The following is a 23,277-nucleotide window of genomic DNA, read 5'->3' as shown; positions in this document are numbered from 1 at the left end:
CAGTTTATTAGAGTAATTACCTCAGAGAGGTTGATTTGTGAGTTTTGCAGAAAAAGCAACACATCATCCGCATAGAGACTGATTTTATGTTCTACGTTCTTACATTTTATGCCCTTAATTGTTGTAGCCTGTCTAAGTGCTGCTGCTAGAGGTTCGATAAAAATTGCAAAAAGTGAAGGGGAGAGTGGGCATCCCTGTCTGGTGCCCCTCAGGAGACAAAAGCTGGAGGATGTCTGGTCATTTGTTCTGATACGAGCTGTTGGGGAATTGTATAATATTCTTATCCAATTTATGAAAGAGTTTCCAAAACCAAATTTGTGTAAAGTTGCAAATAAAAATTTCCAGTTAACTCTGTCAAATGCTTTTTCTGCATCTAGAGATAATATTATGGTTTCAATGTTTTTATTGTATGAGTAGTCTATTAAATTAAGTAATCTACGAGTGTTTGTTGAGGAGTGCCGACCTTTTATGAAACCAGTTTGGTCAGGATGAATTAAGAGGGGGGTTATTTTCTCTAATCTCTTTGAGAGAGCTTTGCAGATTATTTTAAGGTCTACATTTATAAGGGATATTGGACGATAACTTGAGGGAAATAAAGGGTCTTTTCCTGGTTTTAGCAGGAGACTAATGTTAGCAGAATTCATATTTGGTGGTAGTCTGCCATTTTTCTTGATTTCCTGCAACATTCCATGGAATACTGGTGCCAAAATTGTCCAGAATTCTTTGTAGAATTCTGCAGGAAAGCCGTCTGGACCTGGAGCCTTATTATTGGGCATACTTATCAGGGCTTCCTGGAGTTCACCTGGCGTCAGTGGCGAATCCAGTGCCATTGCTTGACTGTCTAGTAATTTTGGAAGAGTTACGTTGTCAAGAAACAAATCAATTTCATTTTTAGACAGGTTTATTTGTGGTGAATATAAAGTTTCATAGAAATCCCTAAAAACACTTCGACTTTTAAATGTGTGCCACTACTGATGGAAATCTCACAGCTAAGAAACCCCTGGTGAATTCGATGTGTTGGTCCATTGAGTTACTGTCTAGAGGTGGTTCTGAAGGAAAATCCCAGCAGATCAGCAGTTTCTGAAATGGATAACTCCATCTGGCTCCAACAACCATACCACATTTAAAGTGACATAAATCATGCTTCTTCCCTGAGGGTATCTTAACCCTTTAAAGCCGGTCGGAGCGGCACGCTCCGTTTTGCGTAACTATTTTTACATCCCGGTAGCACTGCAACCACATAAGCTAGCGCAATAATTTTTTTTGCATATGAAACCGGAGGAGTTGTACTTACATCTTATGCCATCAGCTTGTCCTAGGTCACAGTTTCCTTCCACATATAGCTTTGCAAAAACTGCATAAAAAGCACTTGCAGCAACAAAAACACAATATTCCAGAAACACACTTTGCCGATCCGATCAGCTGTTCGTAACACTTCCTACGTCCAACAGCATGAACTATCGCATGTCCGCCATTACCTGCCCACAGTTTACAGTTTTGAGGGATAAGCCTCTTAAATTTCTCTAACTAGAAATATATGTATATAAAAAAACAAAAATGATTTTCAATTTGTTTGTAGTTTATTGCACTTTTTTTGAAATTTATGTAGTTACTATGCACTTAACGCATATATATTATTAAAATTTGGGCTATAATGGTTGTATTGATGTATATCAACTTAAAATGCTCCCAAAAATGGCACTACAACATGTAAAAATATAATATAAGCTCTGGCGGACTGGGTTCTATGGTAGGTCTTAAAGGGTTAACCATGCCTACATGCCCCAAATTCATGGAGTCAACGCCACGTGATTAGCTGATACAGTCATGAGGAATATAACAGGTGTATGCAATAAAGCAGCCAGTGAGTGTATATAAAAACACACATATAGATATAAATAAACATATTAAAAAAAAAATCTGAATTGGCTGTTTTTTTTGTTGTCAAATTATAAGATTAAGAAAGTTGGCCTCCATTGGAGTCGAGCAATATAAAGACATGTTTTTAGTTTTCTAAAAATTATTAAGCCATAGTTGTGGAAACCACTCAGTTCACTGTAACAGGGCATTGCTGAAACAAGCAACAAATGCGGCAGCCCGAGTAATAAGATGTTTCGTATTTTACCAATATACCACATGACCCACTGTAAACACACCACATGTGACAATCATCTTTTGTTGACTGCTATGCCAGTGTCACTGTTTGTAGGACAGTTTTGGAAATGTATTCCTTATTGTAAGGATGAATTTTAATGCCAACAATGCTGGGTGTAATCTAGCGACCTCCTTATACATCTAATTTAAATGTTCATGAAGATGATTGGGAATAACAGAGAATGCCTTTTATGCCCATATTGTTTCCAAAAAAGTAACGACACTTGTGAGCCATATATTCATGAACTATTTTACCTTTTAATTGTAACATTAGTGCCTGACTGTAAGATGTCTAATGAAAATGGGTGTGTCTGCTGCTCAGTCAGTATTTAGGAGAGATTGTCGTCCAATAAGATTATGAAGCTTTAGAGCATGGCTGCCTCACACTGTCATCTTTGTTTCCCAGTATGTATTTCCTCATCATATTTTAAAAACGCGAAGATGTAGTAGAAACTCCACTAATCAATGCAAGATGTCACTGTGGCTACATTTTGAGTGGACCATTTCCTGTGAATCACACTTGTATCTGAAGATGCTTCACGACTAATTAGCGAGACCATTACATGAAAACATGCTGGATTTCATGAAAATCTCAACTAGTGAGTTTGTTACTGTTATGTTTAAAGTATGTATATTAGCTGTGGGTCAAACTGAAGAGCTTTCATAGACCGCCCTCCTTCTCTCCATGTAATGGCCTGAGCAGCATTTTGCATTGTCATAAATGAAGGCTTTATGTGTGGGAACATCTATTCACGAATACATCCTTTCAATTTTGCAAATATAGCACACATTAGCCTTCAAATAAATCACTGCATACTGTTTCAAATGACAAACACAGGCTTCACATTTTCCTGTTGAGTGCCATTTTTTTTAAACTGCTGCAGTACCCTGATATCCATGTCATGTGTGACTAGACCTGCGTAGATGAGCTCAGTTTGTATTCTGAAGTTGTAGGATAATTAATGACCTCAACCTTCAGACTGTGCATGCAGTAAAGCTGGAGCTATTTAACTCTCGCAGGTCTGATGCACCAACTGGGAATTTGTCAGTTGAATTTACTCAGCATACCACAATATAAACCTATAGTTTAGTAGACAGCAGACTGATTGTTTTCTTTCTTTCTTTGTTTGTCCTAGCAGATTATGTTTGTAACTTCAAACTCGTGCACAGTTGCTGCAGTTTGGCGTTAATCGTTTCTTTTGTTTGCTGCTTTCTGAGAGGGTTCGATCGGATGCACCGCCAGGGCTGTACTGCAGAGCTCTGGGGACAGTGATGGGTTACACTGCACAGTTTCTCATTTGCTTGTGAAGCGCCATGCTACTGGTTTTAACCTGCTGTCTCCTCAGTTTATCTCCTTGTGATGTATCTCAGGGGAGGTATGGAGCCAGTTGGCAATTACTGGCCAGGATTACAGTTATCTCCTCTGGGACTCATCCTGGCTCTTTGTCTAGCTTGTTCCCTCCACTGTTTCTCATTTCTTCCTTTACTCATGCACACTCCATCAAAATACCCAACAGCAAAACTGTCATCCCTCCTTTCTCTGCTGTCTGTTCTGAAACAAACTCTTTATGATGGAAATTGAGTGGTCTCAAGTTTACACGTCTTGTGATAAGAAAGGGTGTGTTTTCAATACATAAAATACATAAATCTGGACTTTTCATTTAAAAGCAAATAATTTACAAACACGAACCCTATAACATGTAATTGCATTACTGCATACTGTACATAGAGACAAGTAACTGATTATGGGAAAAACATGACCACTAGCTGACATCATTCGTGTCCTCTCGTGCTCGTACAGGAGAGGGTGACTGCAAATCGATACAATGTTGTTCTGAGGGATCACCTTTGCCCCATGATGAAACATTAACCTTAAGGAAGTGGACTCTTCCAGGATGACAACGCCCTAATCCATAGGATATAAGGGGTCACTGAATATTGTGACAAGTATGAAAACGATGTGAAGCAAATGCTGATGCAGATGTTGAACACCCATGTGAGCTTTTAGGCAACAACCTCTACCACCTTCATCAAAATTCCAAATGAGGGCATATCTTTTTGTAGAAAGGATGCACTGCCAGGGACTTTAATTAGCTTTTCAGGTGGCCCAGTTAGTTGGTTCACCTTTAAACCCTGAGAAGGTCTTAAAAAGGTCTTAAAAAATATAAGTGCTTTATATAATTTGAAAGCACTATCAACCCCACAAAAAACACTCAATCTAAAAAAAACAGAAAATCACTATATGTTTGTTACTATGTTGTTATATGTTATTTTTTTCATTTAAGTCACCATCTCTAAAAGAGGCATACTTTCAGTGCTTTTCCCTATGTTCCTAAAGGAGTGTTCATGTTTCTAAAAGAGACGCATATCCCAATTTGCTAATGTTTTCTGCAAAGTGACAGGTTTAGCTACATAAATGAAATTTATGTCAAGTCAAAACAGAAATGCAAAATAAAATAATAATAATAAAAATGTATTTTCCCTCTATGTGGATATCTGAAACATCAGGAAACATAAAGGGCATTTATGTTGAAATAAGTGACGTCAGGGCCCGACAATAACCCGTTGTCCAAATGTATTGTCTCACACAACTGATTAGATATCAGGAAATTACCTTCTTTCAGCAAATATGGCTATTTTGACTGGACCTTCATTAGATCAGTATGAATAATAGAAAAAGAGTCCTGAAATATAACTTGGCATTTAAAACACGCAACAAATTCTTTAAGTGCTATGATTATTTGAATGTAAGGTAATGCCACAGCTGCACTCAATTAACAGTATTGGTAATGACCTAAATCATTTTTCATGTTTCTGCAGTAGTTAATCCTCCAGTTTGTGCAAGCTTTATATTCCAAAGTATATTTTTAATGAAAATTTCAATTTGTCATCTCCTATGTGAATTTTCAAATTTACTGTTTTAATAAAAAAGCTGAAAAAATGGTAAAGCACATTATTATTTTTGATCAAAATGCCAGTTTACAGCTATTAGCTTGCATTATTGAACAGAAAGTAATTGTCTTGGTGGTTAAATGTTGCACTTCATTCATTTCTGTCTACTCAGTCTGGTGTAAACTTTTGTAGAAAAATCATGAATTTACCGAAGCTCCTGTGTTTTATTGTTTTCATAACAGGTGATCTAATACGTTTGTTAAGCATGTATGTGTCAACATGACTCTGTTTTGGAATTAAACAGTTTTCATTTCCTAATGTTGAAATGATGAATTCATTCTCTTTTTTTATCGTCATAATAAATTTGATACATGCTGCAGGTTTCAAACTGGCCTCCACAGTCAGCTGTTCAGTTGTTATTGTGACTCGTAACCCCCCCCCCCCCCAAAAAAAAAAAGAAAAAAGAAAAAAAAGTTGTTTTTTCTCGATAAAGCTATTTTAAAAATAAAAACAAAAAAACACAAGTGCCCCGTTGAATTAGCAGCATGTTACCATCATTAATCCAGAGGGACAGTCCATTTTTCACATTTTCTTTCTTTTTTCTTTTTTAATATACGTCTGCATATTATGCCACAGGGTAACTTCTTGACAGCCACAGGCCTGGCTCCACTGATCTGACAGCCTACCCTCAGGGACTCGCAGAGAGACGAGCCCTGACAGTGAGATAGCAAACTACTGCTCATCCAATTACATACTTCTGCTGCCTATTCTCCACCTTCCACTTCTTCCATCACTCAAAACTTTGGTGCTCGCTGCAAAGATTGACAGTGGGGAATGAGTGAAGGACAGAGGAACCGTATACATATGGAGAAGCTAGCTGCTTTGTGTTCATGTAATGAAATGTTGTGACTGGACAAGCTATGACCTATACAGCACACATGTGTGTAGCTTAGTTTATGCTAGACACAAATAATTGTTTAAATTCGGTCTGAGAAGGAGGATGAAGTAGGTAGACTTAGAGGTAGACTTACATTTGTGTTAATGCAAGGTTCTTTGAGGTAGTAGGCTGCGGGGGAATGGGGGAGGTACTGAAGGTAGTTCACCCTTGAAGCATGACTGGCATGGTAATGACTTTGTTCTGAGAAACCATCTATCAACATCTGCTGTTGTAAGGGAAGTGGTTGGAGATGTAAATAGGTGGGCTAGGCAGTGGCGCCAATACATAAACAACATAGATCAGCATTTTAGTGACATGGGTTTATTGTAAAAGCCATTACTAATTTGTTAATTGAAGTCCAAGTGATACCCACTTGGTGCCAACCCAAAGGATTTTCTTCTACAGTATTCAGTCTTGTCAAGTTGTGCTTAACGTTTTGTTTTTGCTGTATAGACTTGAAAGGATATTACAGAAAGGGCATTTCTACTACTTGGGGGAAAAAAAAAACCCAAGTTGTTTTCTGTTTTCTGCTTAAAGGTGCAGGGTGTCAACAGAGTAGAACCCAAATCCAAAATCTGAATTAGAATGATTTTTGGTTGGAGAATTTATTTTGCAGGCGGTGTACTGTAAGCAGTCTCTTCTGCACAAATATGCTTTGGTACATGTGACAGTTTATTTTTAAGTGGCATCACTGAGAGCTGCTGAACTCTTTGGCAGAATGGGGGTAAATAATATGAGCCAGGCATCACTGCAATTTTGGATGTTTCTTTTTCCAGCCACGTATTTGAATTTAATATCAAATGGTCCCAGCTGTACATCTAATTTAACAGTGGAATGGGATCACCACCAGTTAGTGAAATCCCCCGTTATTTAAAATTTGTTCAGTGCTCTCCATGGTCATGGTCTTCATGGGCTTCTTTTTTTTCTTGTCACAGCAGCTCTCAAGTTATCCTGATATTATTCAGAGTCTATGTAATTTCACACTCTTAAACGTGGACGTGAGCATTAGTGTTTGGCTTAGTTAGTGGTGACTTTACTAGGGTGACCATATTTTGATTTCCAAAAAAGAGGACACTTGGCCCAGTCATGAAGAATTTTAATAATACTGTTTGCTTAATTTTTTTTAAACATATTTAAAAGATGCTTTATCTGTGCGGTTAATGAATGGTGAAATAAAAAAATGTCAAAAAAAATTTAACAAAGAACTCAGTCAACTCCCCATTTATTCCGACCGGAATGGTATGAGGGAAATTTCTTTTGCAGTTTGTCTGAAAAGATGCACTTGCACTTTGGCATCTTTTGAGCGTGCCACTGCGCGCTCTGTCCCGTCTGTGAGCGCAGAACAACACTTAACACAGCAGTTCAGGGATGACTTGGACATATGGGTCCTCTGTAGGCTTATAGGAAAACCCGGACATTTTCATCCGTCTCGAAAATCCCCCTGGACGCCCTGGACAGAACGTGAAAAGTGGACATGTCCGGGGAAAAGAGGACGGTTGGTCGCCGTAGACCAGTGGTTCTTCTTGTTGGAGGTACCAAACCCCACCAGTTTCATATGCGCATTCACTGACCCCCTCTTTAGTGAAAAATAAAATGTGATTTTTTTCAAATTCAAGACATAGATATGTTTTTTACTGATGCACAAAATGAGCCGTGCATGTCATGGCGGAGGTTCTGCCAAACCCCTGAGACTGACTCACGGAGCCCCTAGGGTTCAATCGAACCCAGGTTAAGAACCACTGCCCTAGACTTTACCATCCCAGCAAACCTGATTTTCAATGAGAAAGGAAGTTTCATGGTTTTATTTGATTTCATTGAGGCAAAGTCTCCAATGTTTTGTGCATAACTTCAATGATTTATTAAGAAACTTGAGGCCCAGATTCATCATGCTATGCTTTTAACAGATGTTCTTGAATGTTGCTGTCGGTCCACAAACTATTCTTTGTTCAGTGAAGTGCTAAATGTAACATTGCTGTTAAGAAATGTAGATTTTTTTTTTTTTGTTAAATAAAACCCCCTCAAACTATATAATCAAAAGCAAAAGTTTTGAACATGGGTGTGTAAATTAATTATCCAATTGCATAATTTTTGATAATGGCAAATTGCTGCCTTGTGGGATTGAGTTCAACGCCATAGCAACTCAGCCACTAACTGTTTAAATCAGTTTAGAGCTGCACTGACATAGTCATGCTTTATCAATTTAGGGCTAATTTCATTAGCCTGTCCACATCTCTCTGAAGTTGCTCTTTGGGTCTTTCAGTTCACCTTTTTCACTTTGTCCTAGTTTTGTTTGCTCTGCAGTTTTAACACACAGTCCAGTCGATTTTGTGACTTTACATCGTCAGCCCTTTCCTTTTCTTTTCTTGAGTTTCTCTGCATTGACTTTGCTGAAATTTTGTGTAATTGGAGACCTACTGTACTGGTAATGGGAGGATGCTGGTTTCATTTTCCAACCTAGGTTTCTATTGGGATTTGTTATCACTGCAGGGGTGCTGGGCTGGTCTTTGACAGGACTGCCTCTTCTCTTTTTAATGACCAGGCAGCTGAATTTCTGAAATCCTCCTGAACATGTTTACAAAGTCTCAAAGGCGGTAGAGATCAGTGGCCTGTGTGTGTGTGCTGCATCTTACTGGATGTACTTTGGGTACCTTTGGATTAAAATGAACACCCAGGAATTCCAACATGGTGAGATTTTTATTTTATTCTGTGTTCATCTTTTCTAGTTGTGGTAATGTACTACAACTAGAACAGAACAGAAATTTTTCATTTTGTCTATTTAACTACTGCAGTAGTAGTTTAAAAAAAAAAAAAAAAAAAATAGATAGCCGTAACCAATGCAGTCACGGGAGGGACAAGCAATTAATTAGCAGTTGATTGCAGATTTCCCCAACCTTATAAACAGTACCTTTGCACAATGATGAAAACAGTTTCTTGGTCATTAATGTGATCAAAGGTACTGTTTATAAGGTTGGGGAAATCTGTAGTCAACTGCTAATTAATTGCTTGTCCCTCCCTCCTGCAGTCAGCTGAGACTGAAGAAGTTACTTGGATGAGTAATGAAACATTTCTCCCACTGAAAACGCTACGTCCAGATGAACAAATTCAACTTTTTGGGATTTCTTTACCTGGACGATTGAGCATGTGTAGCCGGTCTGGCCTTAAACTCTGATTGCCGTTAATTCTCTGCGTTGTGTTGTGCGAATGACCAGAGGAGTCAGCTCTCACCTTGCCAGCTGGATGGATTTATTCTATCAGAACTGTTAAAATAAAAACAAAACAGTACAGCGACTTCACTTCACTACTGGACTTCTGCATGAACACCTCTCCTCAGCGGGGCCTCTAGGCGACTGAGGTGCAACATCACAATAAATCCAATTAACAACCAATACTGCTAAAATGTATTTATAATCATATATAACAAACGAAAATGCACTGCATCGTGAACATATAGTGACAATTACCTCATCAACAAAATTATACTTTAGGGAGACTTCATTTACCAGTGGCAATTTTACATATTTTTTTAGTTACATGCATCTAAGAGCAAGTTGAAACAGTGAACATAAATCACAAACAAAAGATATAACCAATTCACATGACACAAAAATAAAAGAGGGAGCTCACATACCTGTTAAAATAAAAACAAAACAGTACAGCGACTTCACTTCACTACTGGACTTCTGCATGAACACCTTCAAGGGAAAGAGAAGGATAGCGGACCACATGTGAAGCCACGTGCATGCTCCTATGCTCTCATCTGAGATTAGCTAACTAGCATGTTACAATAAAGTGCTGTACTCGACAGAAAAACTAATTTACACTAAAACATCAAACAGAACTGTGAGACAAAATGCACAAAGGGGACGAGCAGTGTTTGAATTACTTTTAGTTACTTTAACTGTGTTTATTCGCTCTGTAACTGAGAACACTAGCGTACGCTCACCTCTCCTCAGCGGGGCCTCTAGGCGACTGAGGAAAATAGCGCGCAGCTACAGGAAGTGACTTCGCGGGAAGTCAAAGGTCACACAAACAAAATAAAAGCTCCCAAAATATAAATACAGAAAATAAACATATATAAATAAACACATATACATAACCAATACTGACAAAGCAAGATAACACTGCAGGATGGATCTTTGGTGAAATATAAATTATTTTTTAATACACCCGTTACACATGCATCAAGACTTCTTTGTTTTTTAGTAACAATGCAACCTAGAAAACATGTTTATTACAAAATATGTTGATAACTTCACCTGAGGAACATGAACTTCAACAACTCTTTTTTTACTCGTATACTTCGTTGCTCCAGGCTGCTGGGTTGTAGTTCGCCCTGCGTCCTGGATAGCTTTAGCTTTAGCTTTAGCCACTTGGTCTTTAGCTTCCTTAAAATACTCATATTCTGCTAGATGAAAGTGATTTAAGTGTTTTTGTGTTGGTTCATTGGCAGTTTACTTTGGTGAACTTAATGTCTTGCTCACAGTGATGAGTTTCTACGCCAATGTTAGCATGTGACTGTTAGCATGTTAGCACAACTAACCAGCTGATCAGGGAAAAAATTCACAGATCCCAGTCAACTGGTGAATCTCTATTAAAAATAACTTTAAGTTATTAGGTCTGAAAAATGTTGCTGTTATATAACAAGTTATTGTTATTACTACTCAGAGTGCTGTATTTCACAAAAATGAGTCCAGTAGTACAGTAAATGGAGCATAGTTTTTAGACACTTCAGATACTTTTTTTTTTTTTTTTACCTCTGGACAATGCTGCTAGTCAAATTTGAACTTTTGAAGTAAATGATGTATGTCTGGGTCTACCAGGCTATTACAACAAAGCCCCCAGGCAGAGATCCATGTTCTATCTGTGTAGTGTAAATGGTGTAGTAAATGGTCTTGAAAGAGGTGATAGTGTCTTTCCTTTGAAGCCACAGCCAGCTGCCATGTTCTTACGGGAAAGTGTTTCTCTTTCCACTCACCACTACTATGACAGTCTTCCCGTCAGCTGCATAATGAACCTTTTCAACGTGACAAGGCATACTCTGCAGGCTTGGGTGTAGAAGCCCACAGAACAGCATTCTACAGACATTAGAGCATTAGAGGGTCAGCAGGGTGGATTAGAGGGTGAAAAGAATTTCTCTCCACACTCGAACTTTTAACCTCACTAATACAGGAATATATTTTCTATGTTGAGATAAGCAGTGTCCCTCTTGTCCTCATTTTCATGCTTTTCAGCCTGTCTTCCCTTCCCATTCCTCCTCCTCCTCCTCCTTCCATCTCGTCATCTGTTTTCTTTGCTCCAGCGGCGGCAGTAATTTTAGATGCCTCTCCTCTGGTGTGCTTGTTGGGATGTTACAGCTTTTCAACATGCCATAATGTGTCGAGAACAAGGACGCTTCCACCTAAGCTGGTGCTTTTTGATTTATCCCCACCATATGGGCTTGTTTTTTATTTATGATGATAGAAACGCCCAGCACAGATGTGGGGAAGTATTCGTGTGAAATCAGATTTGGAAAAGAATATATCTTGATCTAAAAAGTTCCCTGGTGGTCTTTTAAAAACTCTTTATAGCAGAGTGTCCTGGTGGTCAGAAAGTTATGGGGACATAACGAATAAACCACAAGATGAACTATTTGATAGATAAAGTACCACACAGGAAAAAAAATAGGAATGTTGGGCTGTGACATACATCAAGGTCTCTGTCCAGAATCGATTGTAGGCTTAAAATCCTCAATAAAATCCTTCATAATAGAGTTTGTTCTTCATGAAGCTTGTGTATAAATCATATTTGTTCCTAAAGCTTTATGGTTCTACTTCCTTTTTTGGATTTGCTTCTTTAACGATGTTGCTAGGCTGTTTGTGGACTCGTGTTTTTACCCCTTGGTATATTTCCGTCTTTCTGTGCGTGTCCTTCTGCTTGCGGTGCATGTGTATATGCGTGTCACACAGAGCTGACACTGCAATACTGTTCTCATATGTTTTCTTTAACCTTGAGTAACCTCTGTTTAGACATATCACAGGGTAAGGCTACTGCTGCTTCAAAGTCCCTTAAGAAAACAAAATAACTGTAAGAACAAACTGTGGCCCAGTAACCTCACATCTTTTCTCGTTAACACTACAGTGTCTATAAAAAGTTATGTGTCATAGGTTGGACAGTGAAATTCACAGAACAGTTGAGAAATCTGATATTTCTTTGATTGCACAAGTTCATTAGATATTTAGGAAAACTTAAGAAATGTATTTTCAATTAGGTATTAATTTTTCTTTTTTTTATGTGACCCCTGCCATTTAGATGACTCAGGGGACGAGGAGCCCACGTCCCAGTCAGACCGCAGCGAGATCCAGGGCACCCTGAAGATACTTATCAGCAAGCTCGATGACCTCAGCACGTGTAATGACCTGATCGCCAAGCACGGGGCGGCTCTGCAGCGCTCCCTGAGTGAACTCGAAGGCCTGAAAGTCCCTGTGGAGGGAGGAGAAAAAATCAAGGCAGTCAACGAGCGAGCCACCCTCTTCCGCATCACTTCCAATGCTATGATCAATGTAAGGGGTTAGCAGTGAGTGATCTGTGTCCCACATGCTTTGGTATGATCGGTATGACAGGAGTGCCAATCCTGGTTTGTGAGCAGTGAGAGATGAGATCAGTTCACAGTGTAGTGTGTTTAAAGAGACCAAGGCTGCAGGCATGGAGGTCAATCAGATCCTGATACAAAGTACCCTGACTTGTGGGGGACACAAGTCAGGGTACTCCTAGTGGCAGTTCCAATCCTGCCTAAATGGGGAGGGTTATGTCAGGAAGAGCATCCAGGGCCAAATCATCAAGAATAAGTTTTCCATACCAGATTGGTCGGATTTAAAATCATCGCCGTTGCTGCTGGACATGGATGAAGGGGAAGGAGAACAAGGACAGGGTTGTTGTGAAAGAAGAGGATGTTAAGATAGGGGGAGACTGAGGTAGATGATTTGTTGTATACGTCATTTAAACACCAGCACCTCAAACCAAATGGGTGCCTCTGGTATACTTTCCCCCCCTCCATAAACGGATAGAAATATTGTGTACAGAGGCAAACAGAAGCTAGCCACAACCATTGATGAGTCTCTAACTGCTTTTTTGTTTGTTTGCATGTTTTTTTTTCTCTCCTCTGTTCTCTGCTTCACAATTTTTCTCTTTTGTGCAGTGAAACCACAGCATCTTTATGTAGCAAATTGTTGTTCGCTGCTATTTAATGTTCAAAATCACATGTAGCAAAACACAGGCTCCAATATGACCAAGTTGGTCATTACTGTCAAATGTTTTATCTGGTTACGTGTATGCTCTACTGTAATCTGGCCCAGTTTCAATTTCCTTTACAGTGAATATTGCGGTTTTAGCTGTCTGTTAGTAATGGATGACAGTTCATATAGAATTGAGGTCATGCAAACGTGATACTGGATATGATAGTGGGTGGGGGTGACAGGAATAGCCCCAGCTCCCCACTCTTCTCAAAACCCTGACCCTCCCTGCTTGGTGAGGAATGTTAGAGCCTTCTGGACTACAGTTAGACTGACAGACCTGGTCTGACTAAAGACAAATCATACAAGGTTGGTCTTTCTTTCCACTTCTACGAGTGGCTTTGATTTTGATTGCTATTGGACTTCTAATGCATGACTTTCAGTTGAAGCTTTTTTTTGTTTTGTTTTGGTTTGTTTGGGGTTAAAATAATTTACTAAGATTAGTTGCATTTTGGGTTGCAATTAGTTTGAATTTATCAACTACTGTTTTATAATTTTTTTAAAAAAAAGTTGTAACAAGGATTGCACTTAACATTGTGTAAAAGGCCAGTGCTCAAAATGATGAGCCCGTTATTGTTTTTTTTATTAATTGACTGGACAAGCAATAAAAAAAAAAGATCTTCTTGGATCGCCAAACTCATTAAAATGCCATTTGGCTTGCCAGGAATGTGCTTTTAATGAGAAATCAATGTTGGTCCAAACTCCCTTTAGTGCAAGGATTTCTACTGCCACATTTTTGGCCCCTACAAAGACGCATCCTAAAGCTTTATTTTACCCATGTTAAAATGGTGTTGACATGTAAAGTGTGAATAAGAAACAGGAGAGAGAAGGTGGATTGAGGAAAGCTGGAGGCCATGATGTAAAGGTACAACTGCACGCTCTTATTAATCTGCCCTTGGGAGAGGGTTTCACTCTAGTTCGTTCAGCAGTAGCCTGACTCTAATGGCACATTTACATGCATTTACACACGTACTCTTTCTTTCTATACAATTTACACATGAACATCAACTTTAACCAAGTTTACTTTAATCTGTGCTACATAGTTCCTTCTGCAGAGTTCACCTGGACTGTGTGACTCTTGGTGTTTAATGTCAACTCTCACTTACATACATATGTGCTCCTGCTTGTTCATTCAGTTTTTTAGCCTTTATCAACCCCGTACTTAAAACACCATAAGTCACATGCAGTCTATGTTTATAGTGGAGAGTCAGCGTTTAAAAAAGTGGAACTGTCATATTTTCTTACGGGGGTGTTTGAGTTTCATATGATGGTTATTGTCTGGGGAAGTGGCCCACATCGTCACATGCATTTGGACATTTAACTGACTCTAAGACATTAATATTGAAACATTTGTGCAGGGCTGTTTAGGGTAAGCGACTAACCAGGCATGGTAAGGTGATCTGATATTTCACTTCTTGTGTTATGATCATACTGCTCTACTAACATTTTGGATTAATGACTATGTAAGGAAATTTGATCATCTTTAATGATCAATTTCTAGTTTAACTTAATTTAATTTAGCTTTAAAAATGTAAGTGTTTTTCCTTGCTCTATATGCTTTGTTAAGATGTTAATAATAGTGTGGAATTTTTTAAATTTACAAGTGTGTCTTAATAATTTTAGGCAATATCTGGTTTTTCAGTATTTTTAAAACAAAGCTCAGGAAATAATCATAATTTTGTTTTTGGGGGGGTTATTAGCCTTATTCAAGAGTACCGAGTATCCTTACACAGGTGGGCATAAATCAGTAATATGACCAGGATGAAATGCATGAAAGCATACATTGCTCTGGTCAGTGGGAATGTGAAAGGCTCTATGATATGATAATGGTTGTGCAACACAGTCAACTGCAACGCAATTAACTTGACTTTTTTGTAGCAAAAATTATTTTAAAAATGTGTATTTGTAAGGAATTAAAATATTAGGCTAAATGTCTTAATGTCCTGGCCTGTTACTCTGACAAAACCAGACATCTGATGATGTAAGTTATGAACATCTTTGGCTATTATAAGACTTTGTTGTCCAAATATGAATTGGAGCAGTGAGAAAGTAATAGTTGGTAGTTACAGCTCCCCTTAGCTTTACTGGGTATACTTGATAAATAAAATACAAAACAAAAATCTGTTGTTTGAAACTATTTACAGTATTTATGCCACCACCCGGTATACGGTTAATACCACAGCTGCCCTAAGTTAATAGTGTTGGTAATTACCATTCTTTGTGTTTCTGTAATGATTAATCCACCAGTAAGCTCAAGCGCTTTAATTGAAATTGTATTTATTAATGCTAAAATATAATTGTTGTTATCCATATCCATTTCCAAATGTACTGTTTTACAGAAAAGCTGAAATAAATAATAAAGCATGTTGGGTTTAAAAAAAAAAAAAAAAAAAAGATACAAAGTCGCAGTTGTTTGTATCCATTTCTGAAGAAAAAATTTTGTCAAATTTAGTCAAATCTGACTTCTCAGAGAAATCCAGCGTTCCGGCTTAAATTGGGTATTAAAAGCGTAAATTTACCTAAAGATAACACCATAAATTTTTAGTTTCAAATAGCTGTTTTCTTTTTTTTTATGACAGGTGGTATAATTCTTCTGTTGAAGGCTATATAGTCATAACTTTTTTTTCCCCAACAAAACAAAATCCAGACTGCAGTTCCATCATACTAAGAGCCCAGATGAATTGAACTGTGTGACACTTTTGCCCCGAAGGTTTTTAACCTTCAGCCACTATTTTATTTAAGTGGCTTCAGCTACCTCTCAGCAGTTCCTCTCAATCTCTTCTTGTGATGACAGTGTACCACAGAATAAAGTCAAGTCAAGACTTCCATAACATTTGATTTGTGGTTGCTTTTAAAGCCATGTTTGAAAAACAGCTGGATAGCCCCACGCTGAGAGATCAGTGAGCATCACATGACATTTTTAACATGTATGGAGTCAGCTGAAAGGTGTTACTTGGGTTCATTGACCTCTGTGCTCAGTGAGCGTCAGTGGCAGCATGTGCTGACATGTAATATGTGGTGATCTGAAGTAACCTCTCTGTCTGAACAGTAAAAGCAGAAGAGAAACAATGATACCCCCTCTTGACGCAGATATAGAGCCTTATGCAATCAGAGTGTTAAACGCAGCTCATCAGTCACTGATGTTTTCTATGTTTACAGTTTGCTCCAAGGTGCATTTGCCACAGCGGGGAGACGGAGTAAATCTTGACAGACAGCTAATTAACATATTTATGATTGCTCGAAAAACTTATGATAAGCAGCCTTGATTACAACACATGACACAAATGCATTTACGGCTCTTTCCATCCAAATCTTCTTTCTCTTGTATTGTTGCCAACTGTGAGGAAAAGTGATACAGGATTTTTATCCCAACTGATTGTTTCCATTTGTTTCCATTGTTTTTAACAATTCCCCCCTCAGGATGTGTTTTACATTGATTTATTTTTCACTCCTGTCTTCTGATTATCTGCTCATGTGTTTCTGTTACCCAAGGCGTGTCGAGACTTTTTGGACCTAGCCGAGACTCACAGCAGGAGATGGCAGCGGGCTCTGCAGTATGAGCGAGAGCAGCGTACCCATCTAGAGGAGACCATTGAGCAGCTAGCTAAGCAGCATAACAGCCTGGAGCGAGCGTGGAGGGAAGCACCCACGCTTGTTTCCAGCGCACCCAGTGCCCCTACCACCAACAAGGGTGAGACTGGCTGTCTGTTAGTCGCTCCTGTGGACCTTAGCATGGGACTCATACCAATAGCTAAAAGTCACACGTAGCCTCGGGTTTAGACTCTCCTCATGTGGAGGACAGAAGTTTTGAGCTGTGTCAGAAGATTTTAATTAGACAGCAGTTAAGATGTAAATAGTACTTATCTTAAGAGTCTCTTTGGTTAGTTTATATTCTCATGAGTTTTTGGCTGGAAGTGATTTAACTTTTAGCTATGCTCTAAAAAAGTTACACAGAAAAAGCCACAGTATATAATTTGTAAAAAAAAAAAAAAATTGAGCACCCATGAACTTAACCTGGGGACCCATTTCCAGCCCTCCTTTGATCTCTATCTCTGCTGTTTATAATGAGGGTTTAAAACATAGTTGAGTCCCTCTTCCTTCCTTTAACCTTAAAGGCAATTGTTAATTCATACAGAGGATAATTATATTTTAACCACTTAGGCAGAACATCAGAAACACCAGGTCCTGTGGGAACCACAGTTTCTTCAAACTTTCATTACCTTTTATACTATTTTTGCCATTTGTCACTACTTACTATCGTAATGGCAGATATGAAATTTGAACCTTTAAACTTAACCATATACTGTGTTAGAGTTTTTATTATTTATACATTTATACAGAGCTTCTATACAGCAAACATACTCCCTCCCCTTTCCTTCTTTTACCCATTAATTGGACTTTATATAAATATTTGTGCTTCTCACTTGGAAGCGGGTTAAAACCCATAATGGATCACTGAACACAGTGAACGTACTGAGTGCTAAATAGTCAGTACTAAATATAAGAAGCATGCCCTGAGGTACTTGCATCATTCAGGCTAGTTACCCAACAGGAACACTGCCAATTTTACGATTAAGCTAATTATTCCCTGATTAATCACCACTGGTATGTGATTATATGCCTGTCTCTCCTGAACACTGCAGAATACAAACTCACTGTTTTTCACTGGGATGTCTGTGTGGACTCATAAATGTATATGTCCACTTGAAGGGAGTGAGAGGTCGCGGAAAGAGGAGGCAAGTGATGAAGATGAGGATACTGAGTACTTTGATGCCATGGAGGATTCCCCTGCATTTATCACAGTGACTGCCAGTGAGAGCACGCAGCACAGGTCAGTCTCACACAGGAATCCGTGCAGTCTCTGCTCTCTTTTTATGTATTCATTAAAAATGCACTGTAAGAAAAAATGGATATGAGAAATATAGTTTAACCATGCACGATCAAAATTGTCAAAACTGTGAGTTTGACGCTGGGTGACGTCTGAGCAGGGCTCTGACGATAGCTGATGGCATGAGAAATCGAAGAACGCCGTGTCCTTTTCTGTCATGTGTTCACTTTCAGTTGTACAAATAAAAACCAGCCTTAGACTCTCACAGCGGTCGGTTTTCCTGCAGACAAGTTACCCAATTTTTGTGTCATGTGACATATCCGTCAACTCCAGTTTCACAGTATTCATCTGCAATACTCAGCAATCTCTCCCCTCCCTTGTGTATATTGTGTTTGCATGTGTAAAGGGGAAACAAGAGCGTGAGGGGAATTTGGCGAGATTGTGTCCTGCGTCGCTGTAGAAAATACTTTCATTTTGTTCCAGGCGATCTCAGAGTAATTTGAGTGGAGCGAGCGGAGGCCATCCCGGTGACTGGAACCAGGACGACCATGTAAGTGTCTTCCCAACATGCCTGACTAATGGCACTGACATTTGTTAAAGGAGCAAATATTTTTAATCTCAAAATAGATTAATTTCTGCTGCTGCTGCAAAGCTCACTCCTCATTGATTTATTTATGTAACATCTTCACTTGCTGCTTTCACAAGTATCCTTCCCTCCCGTGCTTAAAGAAGGATGCAAGGATACACACACAAACTTTGCCAGTGATTTGAATCATTTAGTACTCAAACATCTGTTCTTCTTCTCCCACAGCTCTCTTTCTAATATTTCTCTCTCTCTCTCTCTCTCTCTCTCTCTCTCTCTCTCTCTCTCTCTCTCTCTCTCTCACACATCTGTGTCTTCTCTCTTTTTCTCCTGTCTTTCTCTTGCTCTGTCGCTACATCTGGAGATATGCTGCCAAGCTGTCCACAAAATTGAAAGTATTGTCTCAAACTTGTATATCCACCCTCTTCTCCTCACCTAATCCCAGATGTCTCCAAGCTGTAACGATGTGTCAGGAAAGGAGCTTCAGCCGCGCAGACAAAGGCGGAGTCATATCCCAGACAAACCCAACTACTCCCTTAATTTGTGGAGCATCATGAAGAACTGCATCGGCAAGGAGCTTTCTAAAATCCCCATGCCTGTAAGTGTAGGCGTGCTCCCGGTTCTTCTTGCTGGCAGGTAAATCTGTAAGGATTGCATCTTATGAGTTTCTCTCCTTTATCTTCCTTTCAGGTAAACTTTAATGAGCCTCTGTCGATGCTGCAGCGCCTCACCGAGGACCTGGAGTATCACGAGCTTCTAGACAAGGCAGCCCGCTGCGACTCCTCACTAGAACAGATGTGCCTGGTCGCTGCCTTCTCTGTCTCTTCCTACTCAACCACGGTCCACCGGACAGCCAAGCCCTTCAACCCCCTCCTGGGCGAAACGTACGAGCTTGATCGCTTGGAGGAATTTGGCTACCGCTCGCTGTGTGAGCAGGTAATGGCACAGCTACAGAGAGATTTTGTTTGCATGCTTCCTGATGTGCACGCACAGTTATTCAACACACAAACACACACATAGCGGTACACAAGGTTAAACAGAGACTTTGTGTTTCTGTGTCCTCTCAGGTGAGCCATCACCCACCTGCAGCTGCACATCATGTGATTTCCCAAAGAGGCTGGACCTTATGGCAGGAAATCACCATCGCCAGCAAGTTCCGTGGCAAATACCTCTCCATAATGCCTCTGGGTAAGACCGCTAACAAACTTCATGTGTAAATAAAGGCTCCATAATGCACACTAAAGAGCACAAGTGTTAAGGCAAGAAAGACTCCAGAGTCAGTAGCAGAGCAGTGATCTGCCACCGTGCAATCTAAAGCTAGTGTGAAGATTAATCTGGAGGGTTTTATAACCCTTCTGGCGCGCACATATGGGTACAAAGGGAGTTCTGTACTGAGAGCTCAAATAGATGTAAGCGGTCCAGATCGAGCCAAAGGGATGCAGTGGTAATTCTGACATACTCTACTTCATGTTATATGCCTGCTGTGTTGTGCTATGTAATAGAAAATCATGTAAGTAGTGAAATATAAATCTTCTGAGGCTTATTTGACATTGAAACGAGGTGGAAATGCATTGCCTGTGCTCAGAGCAGTAATGTGCTGGATGACAGATTCAGAAGCACGAAACCAAACAATAATGCGCAACTGCAAATTAGCAATAAAGCAGACGTGAGAATCTGTCTTTTGTCGCCGTGTGTCCCCAGGTGCCATTCACCTGCAGTTCCACGCCAGCGGGAACCACTATGTGTGGAGAAAGGTCACCTCCACAGTGCACAACATCATTGTGGGCAAGCTGTGGATTGACCAGGTCTGTTTATTATGTTTACTTTATCGACATCACGCCTTAATACCACTGAGCTTCCTGAAAAGCCCGTAGATATTTTCTTCTAGCAGAGGTGTGTGGCACAGACCAGCAGAGTAGGACTGAAGAGGGGAATCAACGTAAAGCTTTATAACAATTCAACAAGTAGCTCCACAGTCTCCGGGGATTTGTCTTTAGCTTTGATCTAAATAACAACCTCTTGTTTCTTTGAGATGCCCCAGTTATAGTGTGGAGGGTGGTTTGAGGGGCAGGCTTCACATGTGTCTATTTGGAACTATAAAACCCCATCCACCTCCACCACCTACATTTTTTTTCCCTGTCCTGCTTTCGTGTGTCACATCCATCTGTCAGTGTGCATTTGTGTTTGAATGCTCATTTTAAAGAATCCACGAAGAAGAAAAACACACAGATTATATCCGCTGGAATATAAGCTCCTGTGTATAATAACAAAGTGTCAACCTGTTCCTAACACAAAAAAGTAAAAGTACAAATATCCTAAATTACTGAATATTTGTAGTATTTGTTTCTTAAACGTTTTCTACAGACTTGAATTACATTCAATTTCAATTCAGTTTTTTTTATATGGCACCAAATCACAGCACTCACCTTAATGTGCTTTACATTGTAAGCTAAAGACACTACCATGATAGAGACATAACCAACCCCATGTCCCTCTATGAGCAAGCATTTAGTGAAAATTGGAAGCAAGGAAAGGAAACGATCTAAAAATAAATTACTCACATTAGGGTCTGTTTTCTGATCAAATGTACAAATGCTATCAGTTTTTTTTTTCCTTTTGAGTGTAACAAAATCACCAGCTCTGTGTTGAGATAAATGTAGTTTTGTCATCTCTGTATTGTATTGTTCTCTTCAGTATATTCACCTTCATTCTCTGTGCATTGTTCTGCCACTCGGCCGTCCTCCTTTGCAGAACGGGGTCACCCAAACAGCTTCATATTAACCTACAGCTACACTCTCTGTGGTTGGCTATAGCGGAGCACAATTGTCAGTAATAAAACAGCTGAAACGAGCGAGGCACTGACAAAGAATGTATTTTTACATCACAGTCACACCAGCATAAACCTTCGTTTTCTCCGTATGGTGGCTATTTTTAATATTTTCTTTTCATGGCTGTCATATGCTGCAAAATCAGATTAACCCTGTAACACCCAAGTGTGTCTTTTTTGATAGATGATTTTTCTTTTCTTTTTTTTTATTTGTCAAAAGTTTTAATAAACCACAAATAAATAGGGTTTTCTGAAACAGTTTCCATGGTTTGGGCTTTACAGGGTTAAGCATGAGACCTTAAAGGTACATCCCACTGCAGTGTCCAGCACTGTGCATGCACATCCTTGCAAGGACAATGCAAGGACCTGCTTACCACATGTCTTGTTTGCAGTAACAAGAGTAGTAATTCTACACATAAGCACATTGTTTTAGTTTGTTTAGTGTGTGTGACAGATGGACAGGTAGAATGAAATAGTGGTAGATTTACCTTAACTGTCATTCCAAATTGAATCCTCTAACTCCTGACTCACTGTGAAACTCGCTGTGATATGTTCACTGGCTCAAATGTCATTGTTCTCTCTTTCTTGCTCTCATTCTGTATTTTTTGTGTGTCTGTGTTTGTGCAGTCGGGAGACATTGAGATTGTGAATCACAGGACCAAGGAGACCTGCCAGCTCAAGTTCTCTCCCTACAGTTATTTCTCCAGGGATGTTCCACGCAAGGTAAACTCTTTGTTTTCCACACTCTGCTGACACGCAGCCTGGGTGTGACGTTGTGGTGTGGGGTTCATTTGTGTGATGCTGCCTCCTGCTGGACACTACCAACAAATGTATTGCTTTGTGTAATAAGCTTAGTGTATGAAGTCAGATCTCAATAACACCCTTTTGTGTTGTAACACTTACTTAAATAAAGAGCACATTTATTTGTTTGGAGCAAATTTAAATGTAGTCATGTTCTACTGATGGGACATACATAACATTACTTGGAAAGAGCAGCTCTGTGCTTGTGTTTCTAGCTTCTTTTTTTGTCTTTTTTTTCCAGGTGACAGGTGTGGTGGCAGACAGCGGGGGCCAGGCTCACTACATCCTCTCTGGTACGTGGGATGAGAAAATGGAAAGTGCCAAGATCGTTCAGAGCAGCCGAGGAGGCAGCGGGTCAGAGGGCAAGCAGAAGATGGTCTACCAGACTCTGTCCCCCAAACTGCTGTGGAAGAAATACCCGCTCCCGTAAGCCAACAGCCATAGCTGAGTAAACAGCTGCGATGTGTGATAAATGTCATGGCTTGCAGAACTCCACAGTGTACGTTATGTCAATTCCTTCTTGCCTTGTCAGGGAGAACGCTGAGAACATGTACTACTTCTCAGCTCTGGCACTGACCTTAAATGAGCTGGAGGATGGGATGGCAACGACCGACAGCCGTCTGAGACCAGACCAGAGGCTGATGGAGGACGGGCGATGGGATGAAGCAAACTCCGAAAAACAGAGGCTAGAGGAGAAACAAAGAGCAGTGAGAAGGAGGAGGGAAGCAGAGGCTTCAGACGCTCTGGATGAAGGTATGAGACTGAGAACAGTGAGAGTGAGTGTGTGTCTGTCTGCGTCTAGTGATGAGAAAGGAGAAAGAAAGCAAGAGTCAGGGCATAAAGTTATTTTATGCATGTATGGTAGTAAAAGTCCCAATCATTATTAGATTAGACAATGTCAGGTGGGAGCTGGAGCATTATTTTACTACAATTATCATTACAACAGATAAATCACTGAATTAGAAAATCCCTCAATAGAAATATTTG

The 23,277-nt window shown here is 39.6% G+C and overlaps 1 protein-coding gene across 8 annotated transcripts in view; it reads left to right on the top strand.

Moving 5' to 3' along the window:
• The window catches only part of osbp2b (oxysterol binding protein 2b), a 52,142-nt gene that overhangs the window by 24,288 nt on the left and 4,577 nt on the right, over positions 1 to 23,277 (top strand). For 7 of the 8 annotated variants that reach the window (XM_085181626.1, XM_085181630.1, XM_085181627.1 and 4 more), the window contains 11 exons: positions 12,272 to 12,522; positions 16,744 to 16,942; positions 17,962 to 18,082; positions 18,563 to 18,629; positions 19,108 to 19,260; positions 19,353 to 19,598; positions 19,730 to 19,850; positions 20,364 to 20,467; positions 22,117 to 22,212; positions 22,532 to 22,716; positions 22,823 to 23,043. In XM_085181626.1, the coding sequence (XP_085037752.1) occupies positions 12,272 to 12,522; positions 16,744 to 16,942; positions 17,962 to 18,082; positions 18,563 to 18,629; positions 19,108 to 19,260; positions 19,353 to 19,598; positions 19,730 to 19,850; positions 20,364 to 20,467; positions 22,117 to 22,212; positions 22,532 to 22,716; positions 22,823 to 23,043 (1,764 nt within the window). Of the gene's footprint in view, positions 1 to 5,520; positions 8,669 to 12,271; positions 12,523 to 16,743; positions 16,943 to 17,961; positions 18,083 to 18,562; positions 18,630 to 19,107; positions 19,261 to 19,352; positions 19,599 to 19,729; positions 19,851 to 20,363; positions 20,468 to 22,116; positions 22,213 to 22,531; positions 22,717 to 22,822; positions 23,044 to 23,277 lie in introns of those variants that run through there. The other variant, XM_085181633.1, reaches the window with a different exon arrangement.

The sequence above is a fragment of the Neolamprologus multifasciatus genome, chromosome 12 (assembly GCF_963576455.1).
Source record: "Neolamprologus multifasciatus chromosome 12, fNeoMul1.2, whole genome shotgun sequence".
Lineage (NCBI taxonomy): Eukaryota > Metazoa > Chordata > Actinopteri > Cichliformes > Cichlidae > Neolamprologus > Neolamprologus multifasciatus.
Note: the sequence above shows the minus strand (reverse complement) of the source record. Positions and strands in the feature narration are given on the sequence as shown.